The 12,394-nt window shown below is 61.9% G+C and overlaps 2 protein-coding genes across 2 annotated transcripts in view; both read right to left on the bottom strand.

The window, feature by feature from the left end:
* Positions 1–1,374: 1,374 nt before the first annotated feature.
* The window catches only part of LOC138689726 (dynactin subunit 2-like), a 56,926-nt gene continuing 45,906 nt past the window's right edge, over positions 1,375–12,394 (bottom strand). Inside the window, exons 6-7 of the mRNA XM_069805895.1 lie at positions 3,337–3,510; positions 1,375–2,128 (exon numbers count right to left, since the gene is read on the bottom strand). Coding sequence (XP_069661996.1) covers positions 3,424–3,510 — 87 coding nt within the window. The 3' untranslated portion in view covers positions 1,375–2,128; positions 3,337–3,423. The remainder of the gene's footprint in view (positions 2,129–3,336; positions 3,511–12,394) is intronic.
* Positions 3,543–11,364, bottom strand: LOC138689921 (dynactin subunit 2-like; the record flags this gene model as incomplete). Its single annotated transcript, XM_069806568.1, has 8 exons — positions 11,235–11,364; positions 9,981–10,049; positions 7,089–7,185; positions 6,915–6,976; positions 4,248–4,346; positions 4,001–4,158; positions 3,742–3,889; positions 3,543–3,665 (listed from the first exon to the last, which is right to left on the bottom strand). Coding segments are annotated over exons 1-8 (792 nt in total), but the record flags the coding sequence as incomplete, so codon positions are not given.

Raw genomic sequence — 12,394 nt, 5'->3', positions numbered from 1 at the left:
CGGGGGAGCATTTGGGGGACAACCTCGGTGCTGCTAGGCAGGAGTTTGGAGACGACTCGCCACGACCTGTCCCGTGGCCACTGTGCAGCGGAAGGCCCCGACGGGGGAGAGGACAGCGAGGGAGAGCAGCTTCATGGACCCCGCACGGGCGCCCGCCAACGCAGGGATCGGGGAGCTCCTTCTCTCCCCATCAGTCCCTGGTGCCCCCAACGCCTCCTGCTACGGTGTCCGTAGCAGGGGGAAGAGGGTGCCTGGCTGCTGCTCCTCTTCCTGGAATTGTGTCATGGCACGCTGTTTGGAAAAGAACAGCCAGGAGGTCCAGCAGCTGGAAAGGCAGATGGCCCAGATGAAGGCAAGTTCACAGAACCACAGTCTGGCTGAGGTTGGAAGGGACCTCTGGAGATGATCTGGTCTCGTCCCAATGGCCCTGCTCAGGTGGGGTCACCCAGAGCCAGTTGCTCAGGCCCGTGTCCAGAGTCGGGCCTGGGGGTCCCTCTGTCTGCCTGCAGGGAAGAGAGGGGATGCAAGGGCAAAGGCAGTGCCCGAGGGGAGCTGGAAGGGATAATGCGAAGAGGAGTCCGCTTGGGGAGCGTCCCGGTGCCCTGACGGCTTCTCCTCCTCCTCCCCTCCTCTCTCGCAGAAGCACTTTCAAATGGCAAGGAGGGAGGCAGCTGCAAGCCTGGAAGTGGCGCAGAAGTTGCCCTTTCCTGCGCATGGCTCCCTGCGACGTCCCCCGCTGGCTTGGCAGAGGGAGCAGTGGTCAGGGGCGGTAAAAGCTCTCCAGGAGGAGGCCCAGATCAATGAGGTACTGGGGACAGGAGGCACGGGGGCTCAACATGTTTGTGGGGGAACCCCCCTCAGAGGAGGCATGGCATGGCTTCTTAACCAGGCCCTTTGCTTCTCCAGCTGCTGAGGAACAAGCTCCAGCACCTGCTGGAGAGACGGCAAGGCCTCCAAGAGCCAACAGCTTTGTGAGTGGCAACGGGGCCCTGACTGAAATCTGGGGCAGGGGGTTCGGGGGGGTTGCTGGGCAGCAGTGGGCAGGCCTCTGCTGCTCACAGACATCTTCCTGGCTCCTCCAGCCTGCTCTGGAGAGCCCTTTGACTTTGTCTAAGTGGCTCAAAAGAGCACTGAGCAACTCGGGACTCCTGGAAGCAGCTCTGCACAACTCTGAGCAGCTCCCAGGCTCTCCTCCATGCCCTCCGGGCCTGGGGTGGGTCTGTGCGGTGCTGGGATGCCGGGGGTGCCTGGTGCCAGCCCCAGCAGAGGCTGGGCAGCACCCTGGCTCCCTGTTGGCCACCCAGGGGTTCACCATGCTGGCCAAGGTCTCTTCTCACAGCCCAAACCCCGTGGTGTCAGTAGCAGGGGGAAGACGGCGGCGCAGGCAGACGCGGCAGGTGAGAGCCTGCTGCAGGAGCTGGTGGCTGTGCGGCTGGTAGGACAGACAACCCCGCTGTGGGCCTTGGGGAGGGAAGGGTCTGCACTGTGCCCAGGGGACACGGGGGCCCTCACTGATCTCAGCAGGGACGAGGGAGGGGGTCTGAGCCCCCAGACCTCAGCTGCCTCACGCACCCCAACGCATGTCCCTGTGTGCCTTGGCTTGTAGGAGGAGCAGATGGCGTCGAGGAGGCAGAAGATCGCTTCTTGGCTGCGGTGAGTTGCTCTGGGGGCTCGGGGTGCCGGGGCTCTTCCCTACGCAGTGGGATGCCCGTGCCACTGGTCCAAGGGCACTGGGCAGCTTTGGACTTGTCAGGGATGAAGTACTTGAGGATTTCTTTTCTTCCTTGCTTGGGCGGCACATAGCGGGGGATTTTGGGGGCCCACTGGGGAGAGGTACAGCAGAGCCTCAACCAGTCCCGAGCAGGGTGTGTTGTGCCCAGCGCGGTGCGAGGCCCCACGGTGGCATTCAAAGAGGGTGGTTGTCAAGAGCTGAGACAAATTTACTCCCTGCTCTGCCTGACCCCTCTCCTGTCCCGCAGGAGATTTCTTCTGTTCCTCGCCTTCCTGCAGATCATCGTCCTCCTCTTGGTCCTCCTGAAGAGGGACATGCTCGATGGAGTCCTGCCCCCAAAGCTGACAGACGCCTTTGGGAGCTGCCCAGGGAGGTCCTAGTTCTCTTGAAATCAAACTAGAAAGAGAATAAAGAAACCTGTGATTGTAGGACAAGCACGTCACCTTGTCTCTGTTACCTAAGAAAAACCACCACGTAAAGATGGCTTTGAAGCCATGCGCAAGGGACCTTGACTGACAAGAAGGGGAGAGGCCTCGCTGTTAGAAGGGGAGGCCGTTGTCATCGGTGCCCTTGGGAGCCTCCTGGGCTGGTTAGGTCCTGCTGTGTCGTCCCTCCAGCAGGTCTCTCCGAAATCCCCCATGAGGACCAGGGCCCACGAACATGAGGCTGCTCCTACTTGGCCATTGAGGGCCTCACCTTCCCTGCCTGCTCTTTAGTCCTTACCCAGGAGCCCTCAGTCACCCTCACTCTGCTCTTCACCCAGGCAGAGCTCCACGCTCTCCAGCTGCTCCCTCACCTAAAGGGCAACTGCCGTCCTCCTTGTGCTGGCCTGTCCCTCCAGAGGAGCCTGTGTCCCTCCAGTGCTCACCCCAGTCCTGGTGGCCATCCCCACAAGATCATGGCCCAGCAACTGCCCCCAGGGCTCAAACCCACCAGGGCCAGAGGTGGCCCCCACCCCAGGGAAGCCCCCGCGCTGGGGGGACAGGACTGGCGTGAGGGGATGCAGCCAGGGCTCCGTCCCCAGTGCCCATTCTGCATGCTGAGGGTCCCTCTACCCCCCATCACCTCTGGTTTGAGAGGGCCGCAGCCCCATGGCTGGATCTCCTCAGGATTAGTTTTGCACCAGGTTGTCCCTCACCAAAAACAAGGTTCCCCCCCGCTGCCATCCCCCAGTCCCAGCAATAATCATCTCCACCAGCCTGGGGGGGGGCCATGCGCCCCTGCCCCAGGCCACCCACACACACAGACACACTACCTCCTGCCCCACGGCTGGCAACGAGGAGACGTTCTCCCCATGGGTCACAGCTTTCTGACAGAGCAATTGGATTTAGTGCACCGTGGAGGCTGCGGGAGGTGGGGGGGTTATGCACCATGAAAAGACACATTTAAAACCCAGCAGCTGGGTTTAAAGCCCCACAGCCTAGAGGAGATGCTGACATGGATACACTTTGAGCTGAGCTGTTTATTAGGGTAAGTTGGGGGGCTACAGAGACACCACCACCATCCCCCGCCCCGAGGTGGGAATGGAGGGGTGGGGAGGACCCCTCCAGCCCCCGTGCTGGGCAGGGGGGCAGAGCCAGAGTATATACAAGCAGGGGTGGTACCTGCTTGGGGAGGGAGAGATTCCCAGAAGGTCGCAGGGCCCTGGCGGCGGCAGGGATGCCTGGTGTGAGGGTGTCTCCATGGTGCTGTCACTTCTGCAGCCGCTTGACGCGGGCATCTATGGCCACAAAGTTGCCCTCTACGACAGCCAGGTTTTCCTTCATTGTCTGCTGGACCTGGGGGAGGCGAGTGGGGAAGGGGGTGAGCGGTGCGGGCAGGATGGGGGGGCAGGAGAGTGGCAGGGCAGGCACCCCTGGCCCCTCACCTGGCTGTCGGGCTTGCACCGCACCATCGCCTCCAGCTGCGCCAGCCGCTTTTCCAGCTCTGTGATCTGGGGGAGGTGAGGGGGTGAGATGGCAGGAGACCCCATTTTGGGGTCAGGCACAGTGTCCCCCCCTCATGCTCACCTTGGCAGTCTGGGCAAAGTGGTCCTGCTCCGGTTGCCAGTACAGCTCAAGGGTGACAGCGTCTCCAGTGGGCACCGGGGCTTTGTCAGGGGTCTTCCCTGCTGCCACCTTGCTGCACCTCATCACCTCCAGCTGCTGCAGCAGGTGCCTGGGCAGGGGGCAAAGGTGGGCACGGGGCCCCAGCACCACCCCATGGGGATGCTGCCATTCTCCCTCAACTCCCCTAGCTGCGGCCCCAAGGTCCTGGGACCCCACTCACTTGGCCAGGGCACTTTCGGGATCTGCAAAGTCTATGGCTGCAGCAGGGCCCAGCAGCTTCTCCAGGTGGCTGGAGACCAGCTGCTGCTTCAGGCCCTCGACCTGCCTGGCCAAGGCCACGGGCATCAGCTCCTCCTTCGCCACCTCCTTCACCGTGCTCTGTTGGGAAGGGAGGAAAGGTGGCTGTGTCACCCCCCCCCCCCCGGGACAGCCTCCCCACCGGTCCCCAGGGGAGGGGTGATGCTCACCTGGATCTGCTCCACCTCCCTAACCAGCTCCTGCACCTCGTGCTGCAGCCGCTGGTACCGCTGCTGGGGCGTCTCTTTGGCACCAAGACCCTTGCCAAGCTGCAGAGAGAGGAACAGGGGGGTCAGGCGGGAGCTCACGGCCTGCCCACGCACCAGGCACCCAGGGCAGGAGGTGGTGGGTAGGATGCTGGTACCCAACTCCCCTCAGTGCCTGCCCATACCTGCGCAGAAAGGCAAGAAAAGGGATTGACCGGGGAGGACAAGCGGGTGAGGCCCTTGACAGACAGGTAGGAGCAGCCTCATGTTCAGAGGAACCTGGTCCTCATGAGGGATTTCAGAGAGACCTGCTGGATGGACAACACAGCAGGACATGAGCAGCCCAGGAGGCTCCTAAGGGCACTGACGACAACGGCCTCCTCCAAGTAACACAGGAGCCAATGAGAGGGGCTCCGCTGGTGCTCATCTTCACCAACAAGGAGGGGCTTGTTGGGGATGTGGACATCAAAGGTAGCCTGGGCAGCAGTGACCACAAGGATGCTGAGGGCAGGAAGGAGGGGGCTTACAGCCCTGGGCTTCAGGAGAGCAGACTCTGGCCTCTTCAAAGGTCTGCTTGGAAGAGTCCCCTGGGATCAGGCAATGGAGGGAAGAGGGGCCTAACAAAGCTGATTGATATTCAGGGATCATCTCCTCCAAGCTCCAGAGCGCTCCGTCCCAACGGGTGGCTGTCAGGCAAAAAAGCCAGGAGGCTGGCTGGGTGAACAGGAGCTCCTGCCAAACCCAGACACAGAAAGGAAGAAGGTAGAAGCTGGAGCAGGGACAGGGAACCTGGGAGGAGGAGAGACGTTGCCCGAGAAGCCAGGGACAAGGTTACGAAAGCCAAAGCCCAGCTGGAACTCAGCCTGGCCAGGGACACCAGACATGGGGCAAGCTGAGGCACTGAAGGCCACCTTCGCCTCTGTCTCGACCAGCCATCAGGAATCCCCAGTGACAGTGGCTGGGGAAAGGCTGGCACAAGGCAGATGTACCCTTGGTGGAAGAGGATCAGCTCAGGGAATGCTTAAGGAAATGGGACAGACAGAAGTGCATGGACACAGGTGGGATGCACCTGCAAGGGCTGAGGGAACTCGCTGATGGCATTGCAAGGCCACTCTCGATAATCTTTCATGGGTCACAGTGACTGGGAGAATTGCCAGAGGACAGGCAGGAAGCAAATGTCAACCCCACCTTCAAGCAGGGCAAGAAGGAGGACCCAGGGAACCACAGGCCAGTCAGCCTCACCTTCTTCCCTGGGAAGGCAATGGAGCAGCTACTCCTGGAAACCCTTTCCAGGGACATGAATGACAGAAAAAACATGAAAAGCAAGCAGCATGGCTTCACCAAGGGGAAGTCATGCTCCACCAACTCAATCAACTTCTCCAATGAAGTGACCAGCCTGGTAGACAAGGAAAGAGCAGTGGGTATTGTCTACCAGGACCTCAGGAAAGCCCTTGACACCATCTCCCATAAGATCCTCCAAGAGAAGGTGTTGCAGTCTGGGCTGGATGAGCAGGCAGTGAAGTGGATTGAAACGGCCGCAACAGCAAAGCCCATCGGGTGATGATCATCAGCCCAAAGTCCTAGTTGGAGGCCAGTACAACCAGTGTGCCCCAGGGGTCAATGCTGGGTCTGATCCTCTTTAACATCTTCATTAATGATTGGGATGATGGGGCAGGGTGAACCCTCACTAGGTTTGCAGATGATGCCACACTGGGAGGAGTGGCTGAGATGCCAGAGGGTCGCGCTGCCGTCCAGAGGGACCTGGGACAGGCTGGAGAGATGGGCCAACAGGAACCTCATGGAGCTCAACAAGGAGAAGTCCTGCTGCTGGGGAAGAACAGCCCCCGGCATCAGTCTATGCTGGGGGCCACCCAGCTGGAAAGCAGCTCTCTGGAAAAGGCTCCAGGGGTCCTGGTGGACACCAAGCTAAACATGATCCAGCAAGGAAGGCTAATGGTGTCCTGGGCAGCGTTAGGAGTGTTGTGGTCGAGGGAGGTGAGCCTTCCCCTCTCCTCAGCACTGCTGAGGCCACACCTGGACTGCTGTGCCCAGTGCTGGGCTCCCCAGTACAGAAGAGAGAGAGATGGACATACTGGAGAGAGTCCAACAAAGGGCCACAAAGATGCTGACAGGGCTGGAGCATCTCTCCTATGAGGAAAGGCTGAGAGAGCTGGGACTGTTCAGCCTGGACAAGAGAAGGCTCTCAGGGATCTTATCAATACCTGAATGGAGGGTGCCAAGAGGACAGAGCCCAGCTCTTCTCAGTGGTGCCCAGTGCCAGGACCAGAGGCCATGGGCACAAACTGAAGCGCAGGAGGTTCCCCCCGAACGTTAGGAAGCACTTTTTTACTGTGAGCGCGACCAAGCACTGGCACAGGTTGCCCAGAGAGATGGTGGAGTCTCCATCCTTGATATTCGGAAGCTACCTGCACATGGTCTTGGGCAACTGGCTCTAAGTGGCCCTGCTTGAGCGTGACGGTTGGACCAGATGGTCCAGAGGTCCCTTCCCACCACCACCCTTCTGTAATGCTGTGTGATCTGTGGCCCTGGGCAGGGACATCACTGTGGGGCGAGTGGGGACGAGGGGCTGTGCACTGGGGTGGCTCACATCCCCTTGTGCTCTGGACTCACAATTTCATATTCCCCAGACTTGTAGCCCGTTGTCCTGGGCTTGCTGATGCAAGCGGAGAAATCTGGAAGAGGGAGGAGCAGGGTGTCACCCCAAAACACCTGGGGTGGCTGTGCCCTCCCTGGGGTCAGCTCAGGATCCCCACAGCCCACCCTTCCCTGAACCCCCTGGCTCACCCACTCCCTCGGTGCTCAGGCGCTCGTCCCGGAACTTCTCGTACGCGGCGTTGGGGTTAATGATGATGTGCTCCACGCTGGTGCTGGCGAGCTCCTCCTGCACACAAGGCTCAGCGTTAGGGATGAGGCAGCCGCGAGGGTTTGTTGGCAAAGCCTCCTGCCTGCAGCACAGGCGGCCGTCTGGGGCTGGGGAGAGGATGGAAAGTAACAGAGGGGGCAAAGGTGGCCCTGTCCTCCCCAGGACAGGGGCACAGCCCCCAGGGACTGACATGCAGCAATGGAAGCCAGCAAAGGATCCCCCAAACTGCTGCCCTGGGCCATAGCAGCCCCTCTCCAGCCCTTGTGCCCCATCATGGCCTGAAGCACTTTCGGGGAGCCCTAGTGTGCTGCAGATGGACAAGAAGGGGTGAAAGCAGCGGGAGCAGCACTAGCAGCATTAGGGGGGGCCATCTGGCCGAGGGGAGGCAGGAGCGAGCACCCGCGAGCAGAGCACAGGGTTACGTTGGCCGACAAACAGACGGGCTCTTACCAGCTCCTTGCGTTTCCCAGAGGTGAGAAAGCCAGAGCAAGGTTAGGAGAGGGGCGAGAGAGAGACAAAAATCACGTTACAAGGTTTGTCCCATGCACGGCCCGCCATCTCCCACATCCCTCTGCCAAGGCTGCTGCTGGGCTGGCCCCATGTGAGGGCTCAGCAGCCACATGGGACACGGAACCGCCAGTGTGGAAATGAGGGCAGTCGCGGAGGCAGTGGCTGCAAGAGCAGGGGCAGCGGTGGGCTGGACCCCTTGGCTGGGTGCCCCAGGGCAGCCAGGGCTGGGGACAGCCAGGGACAGCCTGGTCGCGGCCACCATGAGGGGTGCTCAAGGTGCCCAGAGAAAGTGTGGGAGCAGGGGGCAGCCAGAGTCCGGGGACAACGCAGCTGAGTCCCCATTCTGATAACCTCCCTCCAGCTCCAGCTCTTCTTTTCCCCTGGGGGGGATGTGGGCAGAGCCCAGGACAGGATGGGCCCCCACGGAGCAGCCCAACACCTGGAGGGTGCCTGGGTCTCCCAGGGTAGGAGGGAGGCATTGGCTGCGGTCCAGGGGGGCAAAACCCCGATGCTGGTCCCTGGAGGGGCGCGAGCTGTCCCCTGCTTAGCAGCCAGACCCATGCTGTGCTGGCAGCAAGGATGGGAGCTCGGTGCAGCCCTACTCGCCTGCCCATGTCCTGCCCAGTCCCGCAGTGTACTGTGAAGCCTGGCAGGATGGGCTGCAGCGGGATGGCAGCCACTGGCCCTGGGCAGCACCCCTCTGTGCAGGCAGCATCACTGGGGGGGCACAAGGTTGCCGGGGCAGGAGCACGTTGTGGCTGAGACCCATTGGGGGGGGCCAGGGGGTCCCTGGGGGTCCCGAAGGACAAGGAGGACAGCACGTGCAGTCAGGCAGAGCAGATGCAAAGAGGGCAAGCGAGAGCAGGGGGGCAGCAGCAGTAGCACGTCGCACCCTGGGACCCACAGCCACTGCCAGCTGCCTACCCTCTGCCCCACGGCATGGTGACCCACAGCCACAACCAGGCAATGCAGCAACAGGCAGCAGCTACGGGACCCCATGCACATCTACTGCATGCAAAAATCAATCCCAAACAGCATGCCAAATTAGAAGCAGCGAGCAGGCTTACTTGTGCAAAGTAGTGTCCAGGCAAGGTGGGGAGCAGGGAGGGGAAGAGCGGTGGGAAAACTCAGGTCAGTTCAGTGCGCGAGAGCCAAGAAACACAATGAACCTGCACAAGGGGTTCCCAGGACAGGAGGTGACAGCAACTAAAACCCTGGTAACCCTTGCCTCCTGCCTGCAGCAAGGCCACAAGGAAGGAAAACCACAGGGACTCACCGGTGTGACACCTCTCTATTCTCGGGCACCATTTTGGGGTGACCTAGGCCTGACGAGGGCAACTTTGGGTGGAGACAACCCATTTCAGTCCATCTTGCTGCCCTGCATCTTGCAAGGGATGTTTTTGTCCCCCTCAGAACTGGGGGCCGGGTGCCAGGCATGCCCCTGCTCCACGTGCAGTACACAGTGCCATGCCAGCCCACATGTGGTGGGGCTGCGCCGACCCAGTGTCCCCCACAGCTGCTGGCTGCACCACTGGGAGAAGTCAGGTCTCAACTCCGTGCCACCGAGGCCCAGCTCCACGTCCTCAGCTTGGGCCAACTGGGAGCACGTGCTGGTGAAGCAGTGCCCGAGGGGCACCAAGCAGCCATTTAAGCCGTGAACCATGAGCACCTGTTGGCTTTCAGCCTCGCCGGCAGAGCCAGGGGTCACCACGCAGCCCCAGGTGCACCCCTCATGCTGTCCTGGCCTCGAGGACAGGCCCCCTGTATCACCCCACATTAAAGCCACCACACACCAGCCCCACAGAGAACAGCCACGGCCTCGGCATGATGGGCTCCGGTGCAGGTCTGGTCTGCAGGACCCTTGCCACTGTTCAGAACTGTTTTATGGGGGTGAGCCCCCTTCAACAGGTCCCACTCGTCCTCCGTGTGCTGCCCAGTGGGCACAGCCTGAGCAAAGTAAACAGGGGCAGGCAGCTGGCCAGCCCTGCTTACCTCTGCTGCCCTCAGCCACATTACGCAGGATGCAGATGCTGGGGATGGGGACACGCACCCTGCATGAGGCGGGGGCTGAGCCCTGCCCTCGCTTCTTGGCCCCCCGAAGCACTGGCAGGCTGAGAGATGGGGGCAGTGTGTCACTGGGACACATCACGGTGGGGGGGATGTGGCACTGCAAGGACGCGTGCAGGGACAGGAACCATTTCCCTGCCACGGTGCTGTTCTTGCCGCACCCGACAGCTGCAGGATGGGGGCATGGGCATGCTTGCTCGCCCCCACCCTGCGGCACGGCCCCAGCAAGGCCTTACCGCCTCAAAGTTGGCCTGGTCATCCTCGGACACGTTGCTGGTCTCGCAGACGTCAGGTTCATTCCTGGCCTGGGGCACAAACGGGCTCCGGTGAAACCCCAGCTCTCCTCAGCTATTTATTATCTGCTTATGATCAAATACCACACAACTGCCCCAAACAGCTTCAGATTCCACCTCAGCCGACAGACACACGTGGCAGCTGCCTGCCCCCACACCCCCCACCTCCCCAGAGACTCCACATCCTATCTGAACATGCCTCATGTCCCCAGACATCCCACTTATTGCCCCCATCCCCCTGACCCCTCCAAATGCCAGATGCCCAGTCTCCCCAAATACCCCATTTACTGACCCAGAGACACCCAATCCCCTCAGACCCCCCCAAACCCCTCCAATCACCTCATCCCCCCCCAATCGCCACAGTTGCCCCAGACCCCCCCCAGTTCTTACAACCCCCTCGATCCCCTCAGACCCCCTGGCTCCCTCACTACCCCAAGACACCCCCAACTCCCTCGGCTCCCCTTGATCCCCTCACACTCTCACAGTCCCCTCAGGCTCCCTCCAATCTCCTCAGACCTCCCATAACCCATAAGACAAGCCCCCAATCCCCTCATTCTCCCCCTTGCTCCCTGACCCCCCTCAGACCACACATCCTCCCCCCGATCTCCTCAGACACCCTGATCCCCTCAAACCGCTCCCAACCAATCAGACCTCCCCCAAATACCCCTGAACCCCTCATTCTGCCCCAGGCCCCATGATCCTCTTAGGCCCCTTCAGTCCCCTCGAACCCCCCAGAACCACCAATTCTACCTCTAGCCCCCTGCTCCCCTCAGACCACCCAGGCCCAACCCCCAAATTCCTCAGACTCCCTAATCCTCTCAGACACTCCCAACCCCCTCAGACACCCGTGACCCCCCAAGCCCCTAATTCTCCTCCAGGCCCCCTAATCCCCTCAGACCCCCCCGATCCCTCTGGACCACCTCAGTACCCCTGTGACCCCCCCTCCGATCCCCTCAGATCCCCAGCCTCGCCCCCTCGGTCTCCTCAGACTCCCTGATCCCCTCAGACACCTCCCCCCGCAGAGCCCCTCGTTCTTCCCCAGGTCCCCAAATCCCCTCAGACTCCCTGTTCCCCTCAGACCCCCTGATGCCCTCATTCTTCCCCAGGTCTCCATATCGCCTCAGACTCCCTGTTCCCCTCAGACCCACAGGTTCCCCCCCCCCCGCAAACCCTCCCGGTCCGGCCCTGCAGACTCACGATGCCGGGCAGGTCGGAATACTTGGGGTCGGCCATGGCCGGGGATCGATAAAGGGGGGGGACGGGGGACCGTAACGGGGGAGATCGGTAACAGGGTGGTGTCGGTAACCGGGGGGGACCAGTAACGAGGGGGTCGGTGCTGGGATCCAGGAAGCGCCGAGCAGGGCCGGGGGCGGTCGCGGCCGCTCTCGCGATAGCAGCGCGGGGGGGCGGTACCTGTGCGGAGGTCGGGGTACACGGGGCATCCCCCGGACCCCAGCCCGGTGCCTCCCTCGGTGCACCCCCATCCGTCTGCTCCCCCCTCCCACGCTGCATCCCCCGGCCCCGCCGCCCACCCACCGCTGCCGCAGGGCCGCCAGATCGGCGGCCAACCCGTCTCGCTCGGTCTGGAGCCGGTGGCGGTCGCGGCCGAGGTGCTACAGCCGCTCCCGCGGCCCCCCCCTGCACCCGCCCGGCGGGGCGCGGCGGCGGCGGCGGCGGTTCGGCCCAGGGCGGTTCGCAGGGCCCGGTTCTGCCGCTCCAGCGCCCGCACCCGCTCCAGGAAAGCGGCGAAACCATCGTGGAGCGCCGCCAGTTCCTCCCGCTCCGCGCTCCGAACCGCTGGAAAATCCTAGGCTTGGGAACCGAGTCTCGGGAAACTAGGCACGCTGTTGCGTGCATTGATTCTCAGCCCCTGTCTGTTTTCCAGAGTTGGGAAATGTGTGCTGCTCTGTGTGAGGATTCCCAAGTTTTGCCAGTACTCCCAGACTGAAGATGCTGCTGAGTGTGGGGATTCCTGAGCCTTGCTGTTACCCTGGGGATGGGCAACCTGCTGTGTGCCAGGGTCTCTGAGCCCTGCCACTGCACCAGGCATAGCTACGCTGCTGTGTGTGAGGGTACCGGAGTCTCACTGGTGTCCCAGGGTTGGTCATGCAGCTGTGTGTGAAGGTACCGGAGTCTCACTGGTGTCCCAGGGTTGGTCATGCAGCTGTGTCTGAGTGTGAGGGTGGCTGAGCCTTGCCAGTTCCACAGAGCAGGTCATGGAGCCCACAGGGCAAGCATTCATGAGCCTCACCAGTAGCCTTGGGAAGAAAAGGCTGCTATGTGCAAGGCTTCCTGAGCTCTGCTGGTAGACCGGCACTGGACATGCTGCTGTGTACATGGATACCTGAGCCTTACTG

The sequence above is a fragment of the Haliaeetus albicilla genome, chromosome 18, assembly GCF_947461875.1.
Source record: "Haliaeetus albicilla chromosome 18, bHalAlb1.1, whole genome shotgun sequence".
Taxonomy (NCBI): Eukaryota; Metazoa; Chordata; class Aves; order Accipitriformes; family Accipitridae; genus Haliaeetus; species Haliaeetus albicilla.
This window is presented reverse-complemented; position numbering and strand designations above follow the sequence as displayed.